We start from the raw sequence: 25,280 nt of genomic DNA on the forward strand, positions 1-25,280 counted from the left end.
AAAGCAGTTGAAATGTAATGGCATGATGATGAGCATCTTTGAATCATTGACATCCACTTTTGGCTTCCTATTTTAAATGGAACTGGTCACATGGCACTCAAGGGTAGATATGGTTCAGCACACCTATTCAAACCAGCCTGATTCGTCCCTTTAGGTCTATTAACTTATTGTTGTGTGTGGAGAGACGTGCACGCTTAAAAGAAAGTGCAGAAGAAAGTGTTCTGGGGCTTAAATGCTGGTAGTACCCGAGCTGCACGCTCGTTTTTTCAAACACACAAACTAAAAAAAAAACAATTCTACAAATAAATCACCACTACAAGACAGCATGTAGACATTCAAACACCAACAAACATGTTCTTGTATTTAAAATCTAGTGGTGTTTGAAGTCCCTCTTCTCTACAAAGGCAGGAGGAGATCCGCAGCGGCTGTTCACACGGATAACTTGATACAGAACCCAACACCGGAAAGCTACATGGACGAATAGTCAACAACAGAGTTCAATTAACACTAGATCACCACCAGTCTCTCACTGTGGAGCATCATTAGCCTGTCTGCTGTGGTCGACAGGCTAAATTAAAGAAAGCGTCAGGTTACATCATACGTCTTGCATCATTTGGGACGAAGCTGGTGACACATTTACTGAGCAGCTGTTTTCATTTTACAGCTGACATCTGCACCCAGATGTGTGCCTTCACGAGAAGACAAATCATCGATACAGTTGTGTGACTGTCTGATGCACATTTCAAAATGTATTTCACAAACGATCCACTGCAACATGAGAAGGTTGAGTTCATCAAGCCACACACACAGTTTTAGATCATTGGTTTCCTGGGAGAGCCCCTGCAAGGTTTATAGAGATAATGCAGCTCTTGAAGTTGTGTTGGTTTGAGTGGGAGTAGAGAGGTTTCCCTGCTGTCCTCACCTTTGATGATTGCCACAGTTTAAGCCAGCACAGGGAGATTAGATCTGTTCTTCACTTTGATGTGACCCTCTCAACTTTCACCTTTTAGATTAGGCATGACCAGAACGATGAGAAGCAGTCATGAGGAGTTCAATTCAATTTCTGGATCAATGTGTCCACCTACTCTCTTTAATTGATGTGCTACAGAATAACTAAAACCAAGGCAATAATTTCTATCAATAATGACAGAAAGCATAAAAACTGAACATAGAATATGTTTCTCTTTACTACTTTATGAATTTTGTATGCAAAACAATAAACAGCATTAATTTACAGAGAAAACTTTGACGTTGTTGTCTTTTCAACAACTACTAAGGTATGCACAGTGACGTTGTGGTGTTTTATTTTAACGGTGTGTGCACAGAGGGTTTCAGAAGGACGATGCAGAAGAGCGTGTTCATAGTATACTGGGTGTTGCCCATCCTAATGAGGCCCTGCTTGTGAGGAGTGTTGAAGCCACCTTCGGCGTTACATCTAGCCCAGCCCCATCAGAGTTTCTGCTTTAGCACAATAATGGCACTCCTCTCCCAAGGGGCCTCTATAAATAAATACGCTGTCACACATGTACACACACACACACACACACACACACACACACACACACACACACACACACACACACACAGATACACATTCATGAACAGAAACTGGTCATTTTCCAAAACTTTCTCGTGCTTTTATAGAAACCTGTTATTTTCCTATTCATTTTCCCTATGAAACGCACACACACCTTTAAATAGACACATTGATGTTGTAATTTTGTTGATTTTTTGTGGCAGGCTGGACCCTTTTCATTGCACTACATCAAGCGGTTTGTCAGTTGTCTAATTTCCCAACAGCAGCCTGATTTATAAAAGTGACCTACTTGTGAATCCAAGTTTCTTTTTCCACGGAGAGAGACAGAAAAGGGAGTTTGAGTACATGAGTGATACGGAGAGGTTTAGTGTTAGATTTACTGGCCCTTCACTGATAGTTGTGGTTTCACTTTATGTCTTTGTTTCAAATATTGCTGGAATGGCTGCCATATATTTTAATATTAATTTGTTATGGTAAGCACAGAAAAGTTTTCATAGGGTTCGATAAAGCTCACTAATTAGCGTACATGGTACAGCTTGTTTGTTTAATACAAACAAGTGTACAAATTACTCTATTACTTTTAATCTGACCCACCAAATGTTTTTTTACACGGAACAATCTGAGAGGCAGGCACTGTTTGGAAAATGGCAGACACTTAAATACTTGGCAGGAGATTGGATCAACAATCTGTCTGGCTGTAGCTCATGCGGTCCTGAATCCACAAGTTAGACGGTTCAATCCCTGCTCTTCCCGTAGTTTTCATGTTGAAGTGTCCTTGAGCAAGACTCTGAACCCCCAGTTGCTCCCTGGGTGCTTCACAGCAGCCCACTGCTCCTTTATTACTAATAATGAACTAAAGATGGGTAAAATGTAGAGATTAATAAAGGATTATACATATAAAATAAATCTAAAATTCAAACTTGTCCTTTGCTCTTTCAATGAAGAATAAGTCTCCAGTTCTGATTTGACTGGTGGCATTGTAAGGCGAGGCAAGGCAGGTTTATTTGTTTAGCACATTTCAACAACAAAGGAATTCAAAGTGCTTCACATAAAACTGTAAAAAAAATCAAAACATAATGCAAAAACAAAATTGTCACATCTACCCATATACCTTTTTGAGGAACCGCCATTGTGTTTTTCGACCAACACTCGCGTCTCTGTGTCGTGTCAAACACAGCTAAACCATGGTCATAGCTGCCAGTAGCTAAACACTGGATGCTGACCGGTTTAGAAACTGCTTGTTCAGACACAATTGCAGCACCTGCCAGTTGGTTTTTAGTTTTGATTCACTTTGCAGCGTTGCGGGGTAATATTTCTTAACCCTTTGGGTGCAGCAACTTTCTCAAGTTGCCGCTCTTGGACTGGAAACTCTGACCCTGGCCAAACTAAAACCCTTTATTCATTAGTGAGCTTCAGAGGTGTTGGTTGATGTATTTTTGTTCTGTGTGCAATTATCCAAGAGTACAGGGCTTGTTTGTACTTGTTACATTATGGATGCTGTAGTTGTTACCGTATGGGTGTTTCATTTGCACTTAAGTGCACAAAATAAATAGACTATGAAGAATCTCAGAAACAGTTTTTCACAGAAAACTGACTAATTGACCAAAGAGTAGACTGTAAGTTTAACTGAAGGTTATAGACCTTCAGAGGCAATGCTGCTGTGCTTTCAACATTTACAAACTTTACTGCTGTTATTAGACAAAAGTAGAATTAATAATTGACTCCTTGTGAAAATAAATATTGCAAAGATAGTAGATTCCCCACTTGGCTAAAGAGCCCACAATTAAAATAGAAATACACAGTCAGACTAGCAGACCGCTCTGTATGATACACTGTGCTGTATTAATGTGTGTGCACTGTATTTACAGTACCACATACTGTATGTGGGTGTCTGTATTTATCTTGCTTGTCTAAGTGAGCGAGAGAGAAAAAGACACATTGTGGAAAAGAAAAGCTTTTCTGGGTCAACACAGCAAAGAATTGCATCGGATTTTGCTTCTATTTAAAACTGAATATAAGGCCATACTTTCTGCCTGTCAAAATGTTTGCTATACTGTGTAGTTAACTGTGAATTTCATCTGTTAGGTTGCAAAGTGTATGAGTACATTTTTTACACGTCAGTGACCCGCAGAGTGATGTATACAAGTCTTTAAAATATCTAGAATCCAGTGTGAACACATGGTGACGTGAGAAAGGATTAAAGGCCACACATCCTTGCAGTATTTGTTGATGGTAATTATGCGAAACTCCTGCGGTGTGCTGACTGGAGAGGAACTAATGCTTATTTGTAGTAATTATATTCTGGAGAGAACTGTAGATGAGCCATACAAGATGTAGGTGATCACATTAGTTGCCCATGACTGTGTCTGGCAGGATGACATCACAGAGGATGTCCCTCAGGAGCAGCTGAAAGAAGACCTCCTCAGCTACCTCACCTTAGACCCTGTGGCGGACTCATACAAGTGTTTCGATTGCTTAAAAAGCATCCCGGAAAGGTCTGAAGGGTTCATCTGAATAAAAATGCTGACCTTAGCCTACCCCACTGTGTTACAGTGGGGTAGGCTAAGGTCAGAGTAGCTGAGTGTATTTGATTGTCTAGCAGTGTAGAGTGGGTGGATCCTGTGAGTTTCAATCACTATCCCACTAATCTTTAGGAAACAGTCCCAGGAGTCCCTGTTCTCCCCAGTCTGCTGCCAGAGCCTCAGCCTACTCGCTGCTCTCATGTCTTTCATTCCTTTCTCCGCCTACCAGACAATAGTCACCAGCCATTGTCGGGTGTGAGTTATAGGCCACAGAGGTATATAGGCATGTTGCTCTTAAGTGGGCCAAGCAGGAGAGAAGAGAAGATGATGTGGGTCACAGGTTGAAGGTTATAACTTTGTGCAAGGTGAGTTAGCGTCGAGACCAGAGGTAAAAAAATGACATGCTGTCCATGGTGTGTTACTCTGCTACCCTGCTTATGTTCATGCATACCACTACTTCATGTTTTCTCCTCCTTTGTGTTGAAGGTCATGTACTCTCTCCACTATCTCCACTATAGTTTGCTCCCATATAATTATTCGCTTCCTTGCTTTCTCTGTCCAGTTTAAATTAGTTTACATGGTTATGCACATCACTGGCGTGGGGCAAAGTCAAATGTTATGCATCTAAAGCTGCAGGTTTCATCTCATAATCGTTAGAAAAGCATCGCTTGGCTGTGTCATCCTGTCTGTGAAATCTATATCTCAAACAAACCACCACAAGCAACTCCATCTCCCACGAGAACAGAAGCCGAGAGTCGACGGGTCCTGTGTAAGCTGAGCAGCGTGATGTAAATTGAAAGGATTAGAGATCTGTGGGAAACCTGACTCCCATGTCGTTACATTAACACATTTTGTGGTTCCAGATGCAGCTCTGAGGACAGAAATATAGACTCGACTGGGACAGTTTGGAAAGTCTCACTGTGTGAGTGTGCCAAGGGCCGAGGCTGAGGGGTGAGACAATGAAGAGTTGCGTTCACTGGCCGCTAGATTAATTGTTTAATTGACTGTTCGGTAAACCGTGCACACAAAAATTACTGTCATACATTTCAAGCTAGCCAGCAGCTGTTGATATTGCCGGCGATGACAACTGTGGTTGTTGGATTTTATAAGATTTATCTAGCAAACTAATTCAGCTAACGTCAGCTCCATGAATTGGTTGACAACGTTATCTCCAGTTGACCTTTGAATGTTTTCAACTCATTTTACAAAATGAATTGTGTAAAAGGGTCCTTAGATAGGTAATTGATGGTTACATTATATTGTGCTGAAAGACTGAGACTGAGCTCATAGTCCCCAGGCGAAAAGTCAGCATCCTCTATGTTTCATAATAAGACATGGAAAGGACGAAGGCTTCTAAACAGTAGTACAACTACAGGGTGTTAGGACCAGGTTTTTTTTTTTATGAAACCTGTAACCCCACAAAACAATGTAGTCGGACTTGGAAGCTGTCAGCTAAAGTAAGCCGCACATGCGAATGATTTGCAGGTTATGTTTGAACAAAGAAACACCCATTTTAAGCCAATTCTTAGACTTTTGCTTTGTTCATTTATTATTGTTAAGGCTGAAAAAAAGACATAATCCTTAAAGAATTCCACTATTACTGCAGCTCCAATCAATATGCTTCAGCCTGCAGAGAAATACAAACTGTGCCAGGGATGCCATACTTACATACTGCTATAAAAATAACTCACAATAATAGACACTTCCATGTGTTATATGTTATGTAAATAGGACTTGTAATTAACATTGGCAGATATATATCCTCCTCTTTCCTTTCCGCTTAAGACTGAGTGGTGACGACGACAGCATGTCTAAGTCATTTTTGTCTTATTACGCCTTTATGTAATGCACTTTCTCTTGTGGTCCGCACAGTAGGCTTGCAGCAGAGCAGAGAGCTCAGAGCAGTATTAGATAGAAATCCCAGGAGCTATCCCATGGAGAACTTGGCTCTGTGGTTAATGCCAACAGCAGCCAAATCTCTACGGATTTGCTTTCTAATCCTAGTGTGATCTCTCACTCTCACAGTCTAATGCCAAAAAGTGATTACAGAAATGCTTGTAATTCTTGTTGTGAAACATACTCCCTGTGAACATCAAGGGTCTTTCACACAGAAAGAGATTTGGTCATTTGCTATATTGCATTTTTAATAGATTTGTAAATGAAACACCTTTTTGCCTTGTGCATAAATATAATACTGAGTATGAAATACTGCAAATGGAACAATCATTTATTGATGGGTCATATAAACATATGATGGATCATATAAACAGTGACATGGATACGATCAAGAATATCCAATGGTTAAAGGTCTATCAATCCAGGTATACAGCTCAAATAGGAAAGCCCAACCTTAACATTAAAGATGAATTATTCTGGGAGTGTTGTGACTAATATATATTGTGCAGATGATTTGGTGGAAGTAAGATGAGACCGTTGAGGTCCTGAGCACTAAAAGAGAATGATGAGCATCTAACATGCTCAGTATATACATTAGACAGGAAGGTTCAAATTGGTTTAGGAGTGAACTGGAGAGGAACAGGAAATACAGATTGCTTGAATGATTTAAGAGTAACCATGAAACCAAATGAATTGCACTCAAGTGGTGTGGAAGTGACCGGGAAAGTGAAGGAGATAAATTAACTGATGTGGGAATAATGACAAAAAGGAGGGGAGAATATGCCAGGTTAAAAGGCCTTAAAGAAGTATACTCTAGGCGTGTGTTTGGGGTGTCACTGAAATGTGGCAGTCTGAGCTACGCCTTCTCATATTCTTTTAGGTAGGGAAGCAATTTGACTTGACTGTTAATCAATGTGCAGAGAAGATCAGAAATGTGAATGTGCCACTTTATTGATCCCTTCTTTTGACTTGCACCTTTCACATATATACGTCACAGCAACAGCAGAGGATGTCTAACCGTCAGGACTCTGCAGCCTCTCTTTCAACACGACAGCAGTACAAGCTGCACAAGCAGCAGAAGAGTCAGATTAGCAAATTAGCAGGAAGGCTAACAGCTGCAATTTAAAACAGACCCTTGAGCTGATTGTTTTGATTTATTTTATTAAGGGAATTATGTTTACTCAAAACAAACAACTGTGTGCTCAACCTATAGTACAGTTTGATCTGTAATGGGGGCGACATGTGTCGAGGAACTGGAAGAGAGATCACACTAGATAAACTGAAGGTCATCTCAAATGGGTGATAATGGGAGTGAAACTGTTGAGGAGAAGGGTCAAAAGAAGCAGAGGGAGAACGGCTAACTGTGTTTTAATCTGTGGTCAGAATCTCCATGTATGGCAGTGATTGGCTGGGCCAGCGTGTTTGTCTGTCGGGCAGTTTACAGCAGGCCTGGATGGATACAGGTAGTGTGTGGAGCCTCAGGCACCAGTCTGACATGTGTTTAGCAGTGAGTGTCGTTCTCCACTTGAGCCCCATACCTGGGAAACTAGAACGAGAGCACATAATTAGACAGACTCAAATGGTGACTCACTGTACAAATATATATTTTTTACACAATATATATGTTACTATATTTTACATATTTGCACATTTTGCACTCTCTGTTTAGATTTTATTTAATTTCCGTTCACATTTAATTTAACCTCCTGAATATATATATATATATATATATATATATATATATATATATATATATATATGTATATATATATATATATATATATATATATATGTATATATATATATATATATATATAGGTATATATATATATATATATATGTATATATATATATATATATATATGTATATATATATATATATATATATATATATTTACTATATACTAGCGTATATAGTAAAAACTATAAGTAGCGTATATATATATATATATATATATATATATATATATATATATATATATATGTATATATATATATATATATATGTATATATATATGTATATATATATATATATATATATATATGTATATATATATATATATATATATGTATATATATATATATATATATATATATATATATATATATATATATATATATATATATATATATACGCTACTTATAGTTTTTACTATATACGCTACTTTGAAAAAAAAAATTCCCCTTGGGTATTATTGAAGTACATATCTATCTATCTATCTATCTATCTATCTATCTATCTATCTATCTATCTATCTATCTATCTATCTATCTATCTATCTATGTATCTATCTATCGAGACCAAAGTGTGTGGGTTTTTATGTCGTGATTTTGTCTGGCCCAGTTGGATTGCATCTTCTGAAATCTGATCACTTTCATCTTTTCCCCTTCCTAATGTCTCCTCTTCGGGGCCCCGAGGATGGCAGCAGCATTAAACACATACTTCTACAATTAAAGGTTTTGTTGGACCTGCAGATCACCGTCTCCCTCACTTCATACATCTGGGATATTCGCCCTTTGCAGAATCAAAGTCAGCAGTCTGCGACAATCGATACAGGAGCGCTCTATCTTTCTCATTCCAACAGTATTATGACGTTAAGATTTAGTCTGAACACAGGGAGCAAATAATAACACAACTGCAGCTGCTTACCCACACAACCCATATTTATGATCTGTACATTGGTTGTGTCACGTTGGCAGCCAATCACCTCACTCAAACAGAGTTTTTGAGATTATTATTATTATGTCATAGTCAAAGGTGGTAAATTATGAACTAAAAGCAAGGGTACCATCCTTGAAGTTTGACGCTCTATTAGGATATAATCAGGTTTTATTATTATTTTTTGTGTGTTGGTTTTTCCTTACTGTATTTAAGGGTCTTCACAAGTGTTTTTTCTCCCTTTCTTGCTTAAATAACATTACAACACTTTGAAGCTCTTTAACGCTGCTCACTATTATTTAGGCTTCTATAAATAAACAATGAGCGTTGATCTTGTTTGGTAGCAGGAATCATAATTGCAGCTTATTTGAAAATATGAGTGGGAATGAACCTGCTGACACCAAGAAAAACTACATTTCCCTGAGGCACCCGTGTTTATGAATACACATTTTGTGTTTGTGTGGGTGTGTGTGCGTGTGCGTGCGTGTGTGTGTGCGTGTGTGTGTGTGTGTGTGTGTGTGTGTGTGTGTGTGTGTGTGTGTGTGTGCGTGCGTGTATGTGTGTGAAAACAATTCTTTTCTTTATCAAATCTGCTAATTATTTTTTTAAGTAATTATTGAGTTAACAAAATTTCAGAAAATAGTCAATAATAAAATGCTGTTTACAGTTTCCTCAAAGTCAATGTGACACCTTCAGCTGCCATTTTGTCTGATCATCAGCCTGAAACCTCAAAACATGTATTTTATAATTGCATTTATAAAACAAAGAAAAGTAGGTAATTCTCACATTAGCACAATTCTGCTTGAAAAATGACTGAAACAAAGAATGCACATTGTTTCTGTCAATCGAACCGATTAATCAACAAATCATTTCAGCTCCAGTGTGAATAGTTTCCTTTGTGGCAAGAGCTTGAACTTTTTTCTTACCAACTATTAAGTATTAAATTATGAGAAATAAGAGTTATGCCTGCTTTCATGAACTTGTGTGTATAAATATAACATATTACCATAAATGCATGAACCTTTTCCCACCATGTGGTTCAGCGTCTGACTCCTGATTTTGTGAATGCGTTGCTGCATCGGTTATGCAAATACTAAAGCCTCACGTCACCATGGAAACAATCAGCTGAGCTGTATGCCACGCAGTCTCCCTTTGAGGAGATATGTGTGCACATGTGCTGCCAGTATGTGTGTTTGTGCATTTGCACACCTGGTGTGACAGCGAACACGTGTGATAGAGGAGAAAGAAGATAGTGGGAAAGAGGCAGCGCGTGAGCCTGCGGTTTCTTCCCTCATCCATTATGACAACATGACAACTAATCCCACTGCATTCTGCATTGATGGAGCCCGCCCTGTTTTTGATCCCTCAGTGTGCAAATCCTGTTTCAGTCATTCACGCAGATCGCACGCAGCTGCCCGCCATTGTGTACATTTGCCATATGTTGTGAGAGACAGTTGTGCACGCTTTTCTGTCTCATTACAATCTTGGTCTCATTACAGCGCGACTGAACGGCCCCGACGTGCACCACAAATGTCCCGTTAAGTATGTAGAGTTAAGTATAGTATGTTCCCATTCTGCCCTATTGTTAATGTTTGACTGCATTGAAAGGCTCCATCACCATTTGTATGTCAGGCGTCTAAGATCAGAGTGAATGTTAATTTTTTTAAAGCTTATATTCCCCTAAACTGTTCTTGATGAAAATGTCAGAATCTCAAAGTATTTCTTTCTTTCTTTCTTTCTTTCTTATTCCTTACTTCCTTACTTCCTTACTTACTTCGTTACTTGGTCAACGTACAACCAATTGAGTTGTATTACTCTATTTCAGACATTGATTATTATTAACTTTGTTTTAAACATTTCATTAAGGTGTTTTAGAAAGTAGGTCACTTCTGAAGTTTCCTTTTCTGCCTGTTGCCTGAGGGCCCTTTAGTGCTTGCACATCCCAGCTGCATACATTATACACTATACGCTGCACTTCAAACATCTTTCTACTCTCGGTCTCTTTTTGCATTATGTATCTCTAACCTTGCTTTACTACTGACGATGAGCAGGTCTTAGAGTGCCTCGGCCTCCAGAGTACAGTGGGGCAGAAATGAGCAGGACCAGGAGATATTAGGTGGACTCACACTATTGTAGCAGATATCAGACTTGAGACATACTGTACATGTCCACGCACACGCGCGCGCACACACACACACACACACACACACACACACACACACACACACACACACATACACAAACACACACAGAGCTGTGGTCATTATTGCCGGTCAGGCAGGAAGTTTTTGATCTGCCCTTCCACTCCTACTGAATCATTTAAGAGGAGTGGGTGTTTCACTTCTATGGAATGAAAAATAGATTTTTTTTTATGTTTCACTTCTACATCTGTGTTAACTGTGCAAGAGGAGTATTCTTTGGTTTCATTTGCTAGACGTTTCTGAAGAAACAATTTGGACAATTTAATTTAGCAAAAAAGCAAAAAGCTACAGGAAGATCTGGGAAGACAAAATCTAAAGTCGCCATGCCATTACACTGAGTGTCGGTGCTTTTAGAACAAGACTAAGGGCCATTTTTGTTTGTGTGCATTTTTTTTTCATCACAGATATAAAGCAGACTGAACGGGCAACAGTGTGGGTGCAATCTGAGGTGACATCTTACCGTTTTCAACCATGAGATGCTTACACAGAAATAATGTCCTATTCAGACGCAGCGGGAGATGACCATCACATGCTTGAATAGAGAGGAAAAGTAACAGTGAGAGAAAAGGTGCAGGAAGAGATTCCTCCAGACAGCCGGTCGTGCACCTACTTCTGTAATTGCAACCTGGTGAGATCGTTGTCATGGCTACACTGAGTGGTGGGCCTGGCGTACTGGGACTGGTTAAGATGATTTCAGTTTTCTTACATTAGCAGTTTCACAGGTGAAATGTGACAGTCCAGAATAATTCTGCTGCAATGATAACATTGTCAGAAAAAAACCCAAAACTGCTGTAGTGCAGATAAATTTATCAAGAGATGCAAGTCCAGCTCAAAAATGGACCTGTACTTGTACAGCGCTGTTCTAGTCTTTCGACCACTTAAAGCGCTTTAACACTACATGACATCATTCATTCATTCACACACTGGTGGGAGGAGCCACCATGCAAGGTGCCACATCAGTATTATCAACCATTCACGCACACTCATACTCCGTAGGCGCAGTTACAAGAGCAATTTCGAGTTAAGTGTCTCGACATGGGCGAGAGGAGCCGGGGACCAATCCTCTGGTTGAAGGATGACCCTGCTCACCACTGAGCCACAGTTGCCCTTAAAATGACAATTTATCAAAGGACATGAGCCATCACATGGAAAGGTTTAATAAATAGGAAGCTGGTTAGCTTAGCATAGACATTGGAAACCTCTTTGTTTTATCTGTACAAAATCATTGGTGCAATGCTGCTGTAATCCTGTAATTTCCCCACTGAGGGACTAATAAAGGATTATCTCATTTTATCTTATGTCAAAGGATTCCCCTACTATATGGTGCAGTACCTTTTAATGTTTAATTACACTTGAGCATCAGCTTTATCCGTCTTGAATGTCCTCAAATGTCTCACACTGAAACTGTAGTGTTAAGCTAAAATATGGCATCAGGCCTCTCCAGTTTTAGGTGTTGTTCACCGTAAGCAGCAGGTAACTCTCTCCACTTAGTGTGGACACCCAATTATGTCACAGGAACCAGTTGCTACCTGCTCTTTATGGTGCTCTTTATTTAACACTGAACAGGGCCGCAGGGCCTCAGCGGCAGGTCACCGGAGACTGGAAGTTTAGTGAACATTACTTAGCTGTCAGCAGACACCAGATCAGTAAAGACATCTTATGGACCTTTGTGTTGGCTGCATGGCTCATATCAAGCCTCAGGTTGGAAATCCTTCTGTATCGTATGATGAGGCTCCATGGTGGTGTGGCGGGCGAGTAAACAGCAGAGCTTGACGGCAGAAAAAACACATTGCTCTTCATCAGAATGGTATTGTTGCACCCTTTAAACGAACAAACAAATCCACGATTAAACACAAGCATAATGTGTTTGTCTTCAGCCTGCATACTGCACGTCTTCCCAACTTCTCTCTTAAAGAGACAGCGCTCTCTTATAAAGGGTCAATACAATACTTTATTCACTTCACAGTCAGTATGTGTGCAGGTAATTAATGTCTGAAACATTGAAAAAACAACATATGAATGAACTTAAACACATTTAAAGTAAATTATTAGAAATGGAGACAGTCATATTAAATCAGCAAGACATAAATAAAATAACATATTTCAGGGCACGACAGCATCACTCTGTTACTGGACTTCCTGCGCTTTCACTGAAATTCACGCAATAATTGGCCTTCATTCATTCAACCTCAATAATTACTTTTTTTCTGACAGAGGTCATGAACTTCCGGGTCTGATGAAATCTCCTGAGTTATGTTTGCATCCTGGTCATGATCTGCATTAGCTAGTAGTGTTTTATGCCCACTGCTCCTGTTTATGTCTGTCACCTAATGTTGATTGTTTAATTGCAAATAAACCTAACTTCACGAGACTGATAGACATATTAATTACACCACGGTAACCTGGCAGCTTTTTCTACTGGTACTTATCCTATTGTGTAATGACCACACCAGCACATCCGTAATAAGAGTTGAAAAATGAAACAATGATTTTGTTGTGCATTGTGCTGCCAAATGGTCCATTTTCACAGAGCTGGTGGTGATTCAGCATGATATTATCTGTTCTCTTTCCCGCCGGCCAATAAATACTGCTACCAGTTTCAGATTGAAAAAAACGAGAGACATCTGGAACTCCAGCTGCACAAAACAAGGATCAAGAACAAAGACAGACATTTTGAGAACTTGTCACTTTCAGCTGGCTGTGATGTGTCTTTGCGCCGTAGAGATGTGATTGTGCTGTGAGCCAGGAGTCTTTCCGGTGTGCTGCATTTCAGGCCCACATCAAGACGCCCACTGGATATCAGGAGTGTAGACCTCAGGATCACAGATGTCAGACTTCTTCCATTAGTAGGGCTCAGCTGTGCAAGCTGTGTGTTATTTTTCTGCAGCCTGGAGAAGAGTCTCCCCAGCCTAACGTTTCCACAGCAAGTCTAAACAGACAGACCAGCACAGGCTGTGACCTCAGACTCTTCATTAAGAGTTCAGAACAATTCCCATTCTGAAACATTGCTGATGGGATGGAAACTAATTTGCTCTTGTGTGTAAAACATTTAATGGTAAATCCTGTCACTAAAAATGTTTTTAAAAAAGTACATATCTAATATTCCAATATTTCATATAAGCCAAGTCCACAATGCTACAAATACATGTTTAGATAAAAAGTCACCAAAAAAAAAAAAACTTCAAGTCAACCAAGAAAATTATAACTTTTAGATAAAATATATAATGAAGTGTTTGGCAAATAAATACGGGCTTGTTTAGGAGAGCCCCTCTATTTGAACAGCACACTGTGTTGAAATGAATTATACTAATCTTATTGAATTAATAATACAGGTAAATGATATAATCAATCAATATGTTACAGGTTTGTGTCAACAACATTGCGTTCATTCAAGTGTACATTGAGACTTTTTGCCAAATAATTATTAACATAAGCAGCTGTTCACTAACTGTCATCACTTAACTTCATATCCCCTTTGAAATCAATAGTCATACATCATGAAGGTGATGTGGATCTATAAGCATATTTTTGCTCTGCCAGTAGAGAAGCTCCTGTCTGGTTTTTCATGACTTAATAATTTTGGATCAGTCTTTCATTTAATGCCCAAACTGATTTATATGCCTTACGAAATGACTCAGATGGAGTGAGGAAGTAATCTGCAGCAATCTCAGTACAACATAGTTTTGCTATTTAATTCTCTAAATTATTGTTAAATAATAAGATACAGACACAGGAGAAATCTAGTCCTAGTTTTCTGTTCCAGGTGAAAAGACCGATGGGCATAGCACAGATGTTTTATCAAGGGGAACTGACTCTCAGCATCAGCGTTTGTACCTCGGCCACAGGGAAACGATCTCTCGTATCACTTTCTCACTCTGCAAGTCTTTTATTATGACTTCATTTTTCAATTTAGGCTCCAGCCTCCCCGCGAGTCTGAACAGGATAAGCGGTTTGAATAATGGATTGGAATAAATATAAAATAATATAACTTACAAGTACCTGAAAAGTTTAACTAAATACTGTGTTTGAGTACATTTTCATACTTTCAACCAGTGTAAGATTAATTAATGTATATATCTACTATCTTTTGTTGAATTATATGTATTCCCTTACTCTCGAAAATCATGATTTGCTAATGACAAAGAAGACATACATCAGAGCTTACACAATGCTCTGCCTCATCATTTTAACACCACCTTCACACTTCACATCCCGGAGCTGGAAGCTCAGTCATCTCCCCGACTCCTCCTCGGCTCGGGTAGACATGCCCCCTGCTGTGGGCTTAAAGGTGGGACAGAAAAACTTGGCAGGCAAAGAGATATGAGGCAGATGAGGCAGAAGAGGCAGAAGAGGCAGAAGAGGCAGAAGAGACAGAGGGCACATCTGTGTGGGACACAGGGGGCCTCGTCACTTTGGGAGTTGCTTTTTTTGGAAACAGATGGGAAAGTGGCACCTGAGGCACTTATATAATTCTTCTCAAACGAAATGTGATGTAAAGTAATGATTTATAAAAAGCCGTTATTATTGCTCCTACTTGTTCATTGTTCCTCCTTATTCTTGTATAGTTGTCATCTTTTCACATCAATTTGATCTTTTTCAAGCTCTCTCAGTTCAGTCTCGACAGCATGTGAACAGTGTGTGTTAGTAAAAATTACTAAATGATACAATGTTTTACAAAACTTTTTTTTTCTCCCCAAAACCATAATTTAATTTATAGAACTCAAATTGGAATGCTACAGTATTTAAGAAAAATAAACATCAGTGAAAGACAGCTGACCTCAGACTTTATGTCCCTGTGCTCGCTCCCTGAAGAGCCTGAAGGTCGTTACTCCTGCCGTTCCATTTAATCACATTTGTTCAGTCTCTTATGCCATCATTTGGGACAAGAAATGTCTACATTTTTAGTATTTACAGTAAAAGATGTTGCTTGTTGGCTTTTAGGAGGTTAACATCTCTGCAGATGGGTTAGAAATTAACAACTCATACCAGCTAAATTTGAACTAGGAGCATGTTGGGCTTCTTTTTTATTTTTAAAAAGGTCAGGACAGTGTTAATGCAAATGGTGTTAGGAAGTGTTTTTAAAGGTCAACCTCAGCTGCCATAATAAGCAGTGAAGCCAAATTATAGACCTTCAGACCCTTGAGGACAAAAATGTTCCCATCGAAACTCATTAAAACCCCAATGTTAGATCCCATTGCCATGGCAGCAATACATCATGCATTGTATTATATCAAGGTTTCAATCTGAAATTATAGCTTTTACTATTACCAAAACCATTCCTCATGTTTATCCTGGGCCTCATACATGCTTGTTTCTAGTTTACGTTGATTTTAAAGCTGATTTTAAAGAATGAGTTTGCTGATATTAAATTAAATGGTAAAATTAAAACCTGAAAGCTTATTTCTTTGTGCCATAAATCTCCATCTAAAAAACGATTGAAGTTGAATTATGTGTTTTCATTGTTGCACAAGTTAACAAGGTGCTTCAATAACATGAAAATCAGAAATGTTGTTTTGAGTCAAACCATCCTGCTGTGGTTAACGTTCACCAGCTGGAAATAGTCCCCAACAAATACTATTTACTTGTGTCTGAGTAATGTTTGCTGAAACACATTTACGTATTTAGAAGGAAGTAATTGATTTCCGTCGGCATTGAGATTGCCACTTTTGGTCTTTTTGTGATATTTTTTTTACTGAAACAAAAAGATAGAATACCGTCAGCCTAATCCCTGAGCAGCCTAATACTACACAAGAGTGAACAAAAAGAGGGGACTTGTATGTTAATTGTCATTAGTTTATGTAAGAGAGCAGCAGGTGAGAGTAGTTTTATTGCACTGCACTCCCTGTGAGGAGTTTTCCGAGAAGGTGATGGTAACCCTGTGGAGGAAGTGTTCCCAGCTGCAAAGGGCTTCTCCACTTTGTTTACTGGCAGCGTAATTCCATCCATCTTTTCCAATGAAGTATTAGCGTAACACTAAAACCCTGACACTGTATCTCTTAGAGGGAACGACAGCAGAACCGCAACAGACTCTCGGAGGAAGGTCAGCTGTCAGCACAAAGAGCAAGAAAACATGTATTGCCAAATCATAAAGGTGGTAATACAATAAGAGGATTAGAGATGCCACCTTGCACTCAATATGTTCAGAGGAAATAAAGTGAGTGAGTCACTAAGTCTCACAATCCCTCCATTGAGTCAGTTCAAAGGGGTGAAAAAGGGAAAAACCAGTTACGATTAGAAAAGACCAGTGAATCAACGTTTCACACGGTGTGACGTAAGAAAGCTTGAGGAGTAATAATACCAGGCAGAAAGATTTCCACTGGCAATTACAATGCCACTTTGTTCATGGTGTCTGTTTTCATTCTTTCCTAACACACACACACACACACACACACACACACACACACACACACACGTCTGTGACAGCATGGCATAATCTGTGTGAACCTTTTCACTCCACGGATAACACTACTTTGACTATATTATCAGCAATTTTATTTTTATTCAGAAAAAGACAATATATTTATTTGGATTTTTTTTTTTTATTAGAGTGAGTTTTTTTTGTGATCCGAAGAGTATTTGTATTTAAAAGTAAACCAATGAGTGAAACAGATGCTCTACTGTGTTTGTGTTGTAGTCACATGTTTAGAGCTTTACAGGGTTAATTGTTGAGGTCAAAGACAGAAACATTGTATTTAGCCAATTAATTATGGACTGCTATAAAATTGTGGTATAATCGAGTTATCCAGAGGATGCATTCTATTGAATTTGGTGATTTCCTGACTGACAGGTCAACGTTAGTGTCTTCCACTGCAGCTCTGCAACTCTTCCTGGCCCTGTGAGCACTCACACACACCTTTTCCAGGACAGCGCAGCTTGCACTCCAGGAAGATATTAAATATTCAGCCCCTTGCCTCTTGGCTTGTGGGGCAGAGAGACTCGGGCTAATTACTGAGCTGGGAGTGGAAATGAGTGTGTGTATATTATGCATGTGGGTTTGTTTGTTAAGCATGAGTGTGTGTTAGGGTCGTGTTGAAGCAGCAGCAGTCTTGGTCAGATTAATCTTCCGTTTATGCAGACAGGTTGTCCTCACAACCTCAGCACTTGTCATTAAGAAGAATGAGGTAACACAACACTTACCATGACCCTCTTTAACATCGCATCTGCGCCCTGATATCTCTGCTGCAGAGTGAAACATATTAATCCAATTAGATTTTTAGCTTCATTGCCTTTATCTGAACTGCAATATTACACTTCTATCTTTCGTCTCAACTGTGTCTGGCAGCTACAATAAGATATTATATTACATTTCCTCATTTGTAAAACAGTGTCATTGTCGCACGCAAATCCTACATACGCACTCACATCACGTTGACTAACCAAGGAAACTCACATGTTTCGGCAGCAAAGCTCAGACTCATTCCCTCTGTGTCACAGACTTGTCACAGTGCTGAGTGCCCTCAGACACTTCTCTCTCTCTCTCTCTCTCTCTCTCTCTCGCTCTCTCTCTCTCTCTCTCTCTCTCTCTCTCTCTCGGTCTGTACTGCATCTCTGTGGTAAGATCACATCCCCATGATTTCCCCTCTGGCTGACCCCAGTTTGGAGTACGCCCAGTGTGGAGGGGAAAAAGCAAGTGAGAAGGAGAAAGAGAATTTCATGGGAAGTTGAGCTGGTCATGCTTTGGTTGTTCTAAAAACACACTACACACCTTGGTTCAGTTTTAAATGCTGCCCTTTGTATTCAGCGTGATTCATCCGTGACGCTCGGGCCTAATCAGTACATCAACACAGATTAGTGTTGATCTGACGAGTATAATTTCCACTGGATGGTCCAGCTGATCTCAGGCTCAGCCGCCCATTCCTCTTTGTCTTTAGAAATATTTGCAGCTAAGTCAATGGTACAATTTCTTTTTCCAACCTCTCCAAACTTTGCTGTGTCTGCTAATCTGACCTTTACAAACTACACTTCACTGATGGTAATGTTAGTAACAAGACATCTCTAATGGGTCGTTTTCATCCATCACGGTCTTAAGGGATCCAGACCTGGAGGCAGGCTATTTCAGAGATCGCTCTGATAGTTTACATTTTTTGTTTGTCCTTTACTTTAATACACCCTCACTATTGAACTATTTGGCTGCTGAAGTTGAAATGCATTTCATCTAGCCTGTCTCCTGCCCTCTCTTATCTCCACCACGGCAGAAATATGCTTTTAGTCCCTCTCTCCTCAAAGGCCAAGGTAGGTGTGCAAGCAGTCTACTGTCGAGATTAATTACAGTTTATGGCCACTGATTGGTGGCAGGGAATAATCCTGCTCACCACTGGCCTGGACTCAGCCTCCACAGTGACCTTGTGATGGATTTTACACCGACTCTGGGACAGGACTAATAGGTGTGGCACACCTACACACCCACAACCGTGCAGCCTTCTTAAGCACCAGCACTATGATGAGACCCTATTGTACTCAGCAGATTATATCTTGAGTAAGTGGCTCAATGCTTCAGAGGTCTCCAGGTGTCTGTCAAGCCGGCTCACAGCATGGCGTGCTTTGTAAAACAAGTAATACATTCTGGTCTTCATTTGGCAGTGAAGGATTGAAGCACAGAGACAATGTGGCAAAGATTTTAAAAATGTCCCAATTCAATCTCAACCTCTCTCGTCTCCCTCGTTCACTGTCTCGCTCTGTGATGCATGTCAAGACTTAAAAAAAAGAACAAAAACATCTGCCCCAGAGATGGCATTAGCTCTGACCTCATTTCTTTTGAAATGCTGACATGACATTTCATGAATACTTAGGAGAAAGTAGCCAGACAGTTAAATGGGTCGTGAAAAAATATCATCAGTCAAAGCTATTGCAAGTTGGGATATTTTAGTCATTTCTGAAATGCAATTTAGTGTCTCAAATGGAATCACACCGCTTTGACACATTGAAATGGCGTTTCTCACGGGACTGACCTTCTTCCTCTGACATTGTTGAAACACGACTTCACTTTGATGGAGTGTTTTAACTTTCAGAATGTAGTTCAGGGACAACTGCTAACTTCAGCTCCACTGGCCACATCCAGGCCTTTAATATACCTTTTAACATTGCAAATTGCAAAAGAGGCAAAGTGAGTGACTTTTTAGTCGTAAGTATAATTATCAAAATGAAAGTTTGAAGTGTGGTACAAAATACAGATTCAAGGTTATGAGAAGGAGCCTCTCACAAAAAAACAAACATATGGCTTCAGAGTTATTGCATGTTCAGGGCAGCCGTTTAATCTTTGTTTTTTAATAATGCAGTGATGTACTGATGATGAAGCGTTTGCTGCTTGTTTCATGAAGATTAAAACACTGGATTGAATACGTCCATATTTTGTTGCTATGCACATACTAATCTTTCTTCGTTCTTTGGATTTGCAGAAATATATACACTACAAATTACTGAACAGGGCCATGTGAGGCTGTACATAAGCAAAATAAAACTATTGCACAAATAAAAATGTTGAGCTGATGATGGTACTGAATCCAAAATCAGAGAAACACCAAAGTCTGCTTGATTAATCCTCTTAGGACTTGAAATATTTGCCCAAAATCTCCTGATAATCCTTTCAATATTCATTGTGATATTTTAGTCTAGAACAACAGACATTATCTCTATAGAAAAAAATAAGTTTAATACAGCACTGGGGTATATTCCTCAGACATTACTGTGTATTCATCAGTATTTTTCACTGTTTTCTTCTGTGTTTTGTTTTCCAGATCCTGGCAATCATCTCCATCCTCTTCATTGTGTTGTCTACCATTGCCTTGTCTCTGAACACCCTTCCAGAGCTGCAGGACATCGATGAGTTTGGTCAATCCATAGACAACCCGCAACTGGCCCACGTGGAAGCTGTGTGTATTGCCTGGTTTACCATGGAGTACCTGCTGCGCTTCCTCTCCTCCCCCAACAAGTGGAAGTTCTTCAAAGGTCCGCTGAATATTATCGACTTGTTGGCCATCCTGCCATACTACATCACCATCTTCTTGACAGAATCCAACAAGAGTGTGCTGCAATTTCAGAACGTCCGGCGCGTAGTTCAGATTTTCCGGATCATGCGTATCCTACGTATCCTGAAGCTGGCTCGTCACTCCACAGGTCTTCAGTCTCTGGGTTTCACTCTGAAGAGAAGTTACAATGAGCTGGGCCTGCTCATCCTTTTCTTGGCCATGGGCATCATGATATTCTCTAGTCTGGTGTTCTTTGCCGAAAAGGACGAGGAGGATACAAAGTTTAAAAGCATCCCAGCTTCTTTCTGGTGGGCTACCATTACTATGACAACAGTAGGCTATGGAGATATTTACCCCAAAACTCTCCTGGGAAAGATAGTTGGAGGATTGTGCTGCATTGCTGGAGTACTGGTGATTGCCCTGCCTATCCCCATTATTGTGAATAACTTCTCAGAGTTCTACAAAGAGCAAAAGAGGCAGGAGAAAGCCATCAAAAGAAGGGAGGCTCTGGAGAGGGCGAAGAGAAATGGCAGCATTGTTTCTATGAACATGAAAGATTCACTTGGCCGCAATGAAGCACTTGTGGATATTATGGTGGAAAATAATGATGAAAAGACGGAGAAGATGCATGATAATCATGTGCCTCCGAGTGTGCAGAGAGGTACAGCCAAACTCAGGTCACAGATGAGTCCCAGCAGCCCCACCAAGACCCTCAAATCAAGCTACCAAGAGCAGGCCAAGCCCTCCAGCAGCCCTCAGCATCTTAGCGCACAGAAATTGGAGGAGATGTACAATAACATGGCCACGGCCCAGTCACATCGCAACTTTAACAGCAAGGAAAAGAAGCCGCCGTCCAAAGCAGTTAGGCAGAGAACAGAAATAGAAATGGGAAGCATCACCGCTGAAGCCGTCACAAGTAAAGCAGAAACAGTTGCAGACATGAGGAGCATGTCCAGCATTGACAGCTTCATCAGCTGCACCACTGACTTCCCTGAAAGCTTTCGCTTTTCCCACAGCCCCATCAGCAGCATGCCAGTGAAGGTCAGCACCCACCCCAGCCTTGAGCCCACTTTGGAGAATGAGCATGAAGAATCCCAGGGCACCAATACACCCCAAACAAGACGAGGCAGCAAGCTCAGCCCGTATGCTGACAGTCCCAGTGCTCTGCGCTTAAACAACCCGCTCAAAAGGCACTCTCTCAAGGTCAACTTCAGAGCTGGAGAGGATTCTGGGACAGGGGCCCTCTCAGACAGCTCGTCAGTCCAGAGCCCCGAGGTGTCCGTCTATACATCTGCCAGAAGTAGGACACCCAGCAAGAGCCCGGAAAATGTTCTTCCCAGGAGCCTCTTCACATTCCACGATGCATCCATCAATACGTTCATCGACGCCGACACAGATGAGGAGGAGCACCAACATGATGGTTCAGGCGTCAATTCATCCAAAAGACTCCTGGAAAGAGCAAGCCCCAAGATTGGCCGTCAGTCCAGCTTCCAGCAAGGGGCCAACCACACGGAGGGCCTGCAGACAAAGCTGAGGAACAGCACACTGCCGGTAGAAGGGCAGGAGAACCATGTGGCTCAGGAACTACAACCACTTCAGGGAGAGAAGAGTCACTCCAACACTTAAAGATACAATAACGGGCCATGAAAGAAACAGGAGAGGAGGAAGCAAAAAAAAAAATAATTTAAGAAGCACAGTGAACTCAGCAAAACTAAATTTCACAAAAATGCAAAAAGGCCCTGAAAACATTTGCAGGAAGATTTGAAGAATTACATTACAAAATGCTTCTGCCATGGAAATAGCTGTGGACAATGACATTGTTTGTGTTTTGCTCTTGAACCTTTTCTAGGACTCCTGAATTAATCAATTTAGCAGAAGACTCTGATCTAAGACGTTTTTAAAAAAAAGGACAAGGAATGCCCATCTGATCGTTTTTACTATTTATACATTTCTTCTCGTCCAGATCGACATATATTTACGAGCTAGTTGTAGGCGTATAGGATATCATTTTTATAAGCAAAAAACTATTTTTCTGACATCCCTGGATAAACTTTAGCAAAGAATGTCCAAATCGTAGCAAACCACAGAAAGCATTGAAGCCTGGCACTGAACGATGGGAAACTCATTCAGCTGTAGTTCAGATACCTTTGTTGTTGTGTGAAGAGGGAACTCACATGTTTCTTAAAGTTATTAGTTAAACTGTGTATAAATATGGCATTACAAAACCAACAGTGGGTTGGAAAAGTGTATAGTTTGCTTCTTTTACCTTCCTTCCTCATAACTGGCCTTAGTTTATGTTGTGTTTGTATGAGGGGGAAGCAGAGACAGATCACACACACAATGTATTGTTACATAGTATTCTTGATCTCTTGTGAACTTGAGATTTAGGTATTTGTGTCCAAGTTCATCATCTTGCTGGTCTTTATTTTTTACTCCACAGAATACATTTAGACACAGAGACAAGTAACATCCATAGATTTCCATTTTTGTCCCCATTGTGTCTGACTGCTGGCAAGAGAGCACCTTAACATGATAATTAGTTTTGTTGTGAGCACAGAGAAATAACCTCTTTATTCTTGTTTCTATTTGTGTGATTAGTTTTAGTCAGAAGAAATTCAAAAAAAAGTGTTATTTCAAACCAACCTCAAAGGTGTCATCATTCCTTTTGTAGCTGATAATCTTAACTTCACATAAAATAAGCATCACTATCTGCAAAGACCCAATTGAGATTTACTGAGATGTTGAACCTCCAGTGTAATTATTGTACATGTACGACTACACAAACAGATTATAAAAAAACACACATTTATTGTACGAAGAAAAGATTGAAAATAATTTATATTTTTAAGATATTTTCTAAAAGAATGGACTTTTAGACAAATATATTGTTCTAATCTCGTAGTTTTGCATTTCAAAATGTGTACTGCATTATTTTGATGGAGTTACAATATACTGCAGTAGGTGGCTTTGTATCGTTTGCTACCGACTCCTTGTACATATATGTCCCTCTTTCCTTTGTGCAATCAATGTGAAGAACCAAAGAAATGTTCTCACTCATAACTCGTACAGATGATATGATGGTACATTTTACTGAACAAGAAATGTAAGCATTCCTTATAAAAAAGTTGACATATTTCAGGGAGCCATACTTGCTCATTCAGTAAAAACATGTATGCAGATGAGAGGACTGGCCTCTTAAGAGGAAAGCTGTTGACGGGAAGTGGAAAGAGACTATAGATGGAAAATAAAGAGGGAACACAGCATTTTTACATCCATGCCGAAACCTAATTTGATGATTTACACACAGTGGATTTTGGCAACATGTTTGCTTCCTGGGACCCACGACATTACGCTCATACGATTTTACAGGACGTCTCTTAGAAAACATGAAGCCACCTCGCAGCTCTGTACCGCTCCAGCACACAAACGGCGTGGAGGTACCGCACATGTCTGGAGGCCGCTTTAGTTCAACCAAATATCCTGTTCCTGCTTGTCTGTACGCACCCGACCTGGGTGTTGATCAACTGGTGCTCTCATGCTCTTTGTTACTTTATTCATGCAAGCATGGTTTTATAGCATTATTAACTTTACAACATAACATGTGAGCATGCTACCAAGCATCTGTTTTTAACAGTGGAACTTTACTCTGAAAGACATAGAAGTATTTATGCTGTATGGTTGTTTGCAATCATTAGACATAACGACATAATATGTTTGTGCCTTTGCTTTTAACACACACCTGACCCACACACTGAATCTGTCTCCGTCTAATGGAGCCCAAATGACAATTAAACAAACTGTACAGCAAATAAATGCACAGAGAACTGGGTCATTATGCTGTCAGACTGCACTTATAGATGCCCACACCCGTCTTTCTCCCTGTCTCGTGCACGTAAATGCACCAAACATTTACACAAAAAATGCCCAATCCACAAAAACAAACGAATGCAGACGCCGTCAGCATAGTGAACAACCACTGTTTCCATGGTGATGGTTGAGATGACTGCTCGCATTGGATGCCAGCAAGTAGGCTAATTTACAGAGAGACAGAGTCCTCAAAGACTAAGATAACGATTGCAAATATACAGTGTTTGCATTCTGCATGAATTCATTCATTCATCTCCGTTGCCCTCCTCACCTGTGGCTTCAGTCTGATGGACCCTCAATTATATAAGAAATTATGTCAACAGAAAACTGGATTGTGGGCCTTTAAATCCCCCACATCATCACTTTATTCCACAAATCAAAACATAGTCTGTGGGCTCTCTCTTTTAACGCATTTCCACAGACAGGACCATCACCATCATGCGCCGTCAATGAAAAAGTTACACAAGCAGAAAATGCACACTCATGCACCGGGGTGTGTTTTTCTATTACCAGCACCAGCCTTGTGTTGGAGTCGTTTGTGCATAATGACAGTGCATTGATGGCAGTTGAGTTGAGACATCCTTTTGAGGATGTGTTCATTTCTTTGATTCTATAAATATCATCCTGGGCTT

At 40.0% G+C, this 25,280-nt stretch overlaps 1 protein-coding gene across 1 annotated transcript in view; it reads left to right on the forward strand.

Annotated features, from left to right (window-relative positions):
* Window positions 1-23,307, forward strand: part of LOC137796352 (potassium voltage-gated channel subfamily B member 1-like) — a 33,883-nt gene extending 10,576 nt beyond the window's left edge. The window contains exon 2 of the mRNA XM_068594245.1: window positions 20,551-23,307. Within this exon, the coding sequence (XP_068450346.1) occupies window positions 20,551-22,407 (1,857 nt within the window). The 3' untranslated portion in view covers window positions 22,408-23,307. The remainder of the gene's footprint in view (window positions 1-20,550) is intronic.
* The last annotated feature ends 1,973 nt before the right edge of the window (window positions 23,308-25,280 follow it).

The sequence above is a fragment of the Clinocottus analis genome, unplaced genomic scaffold (assembly GCF_023055335.1).
Source record: "Clinocottus analis isolate CAN_PGR_092001 unplaced genomic scaffold, fCliAna1.0.p SCAF_3, whole genome shotgun sequence".
Lineage (NCBI taxonomy): Eukaryota > Metazoa > Chordata > Actinopteri > Perciformes > Cottidae > Clinocottus > Clinocottus analis.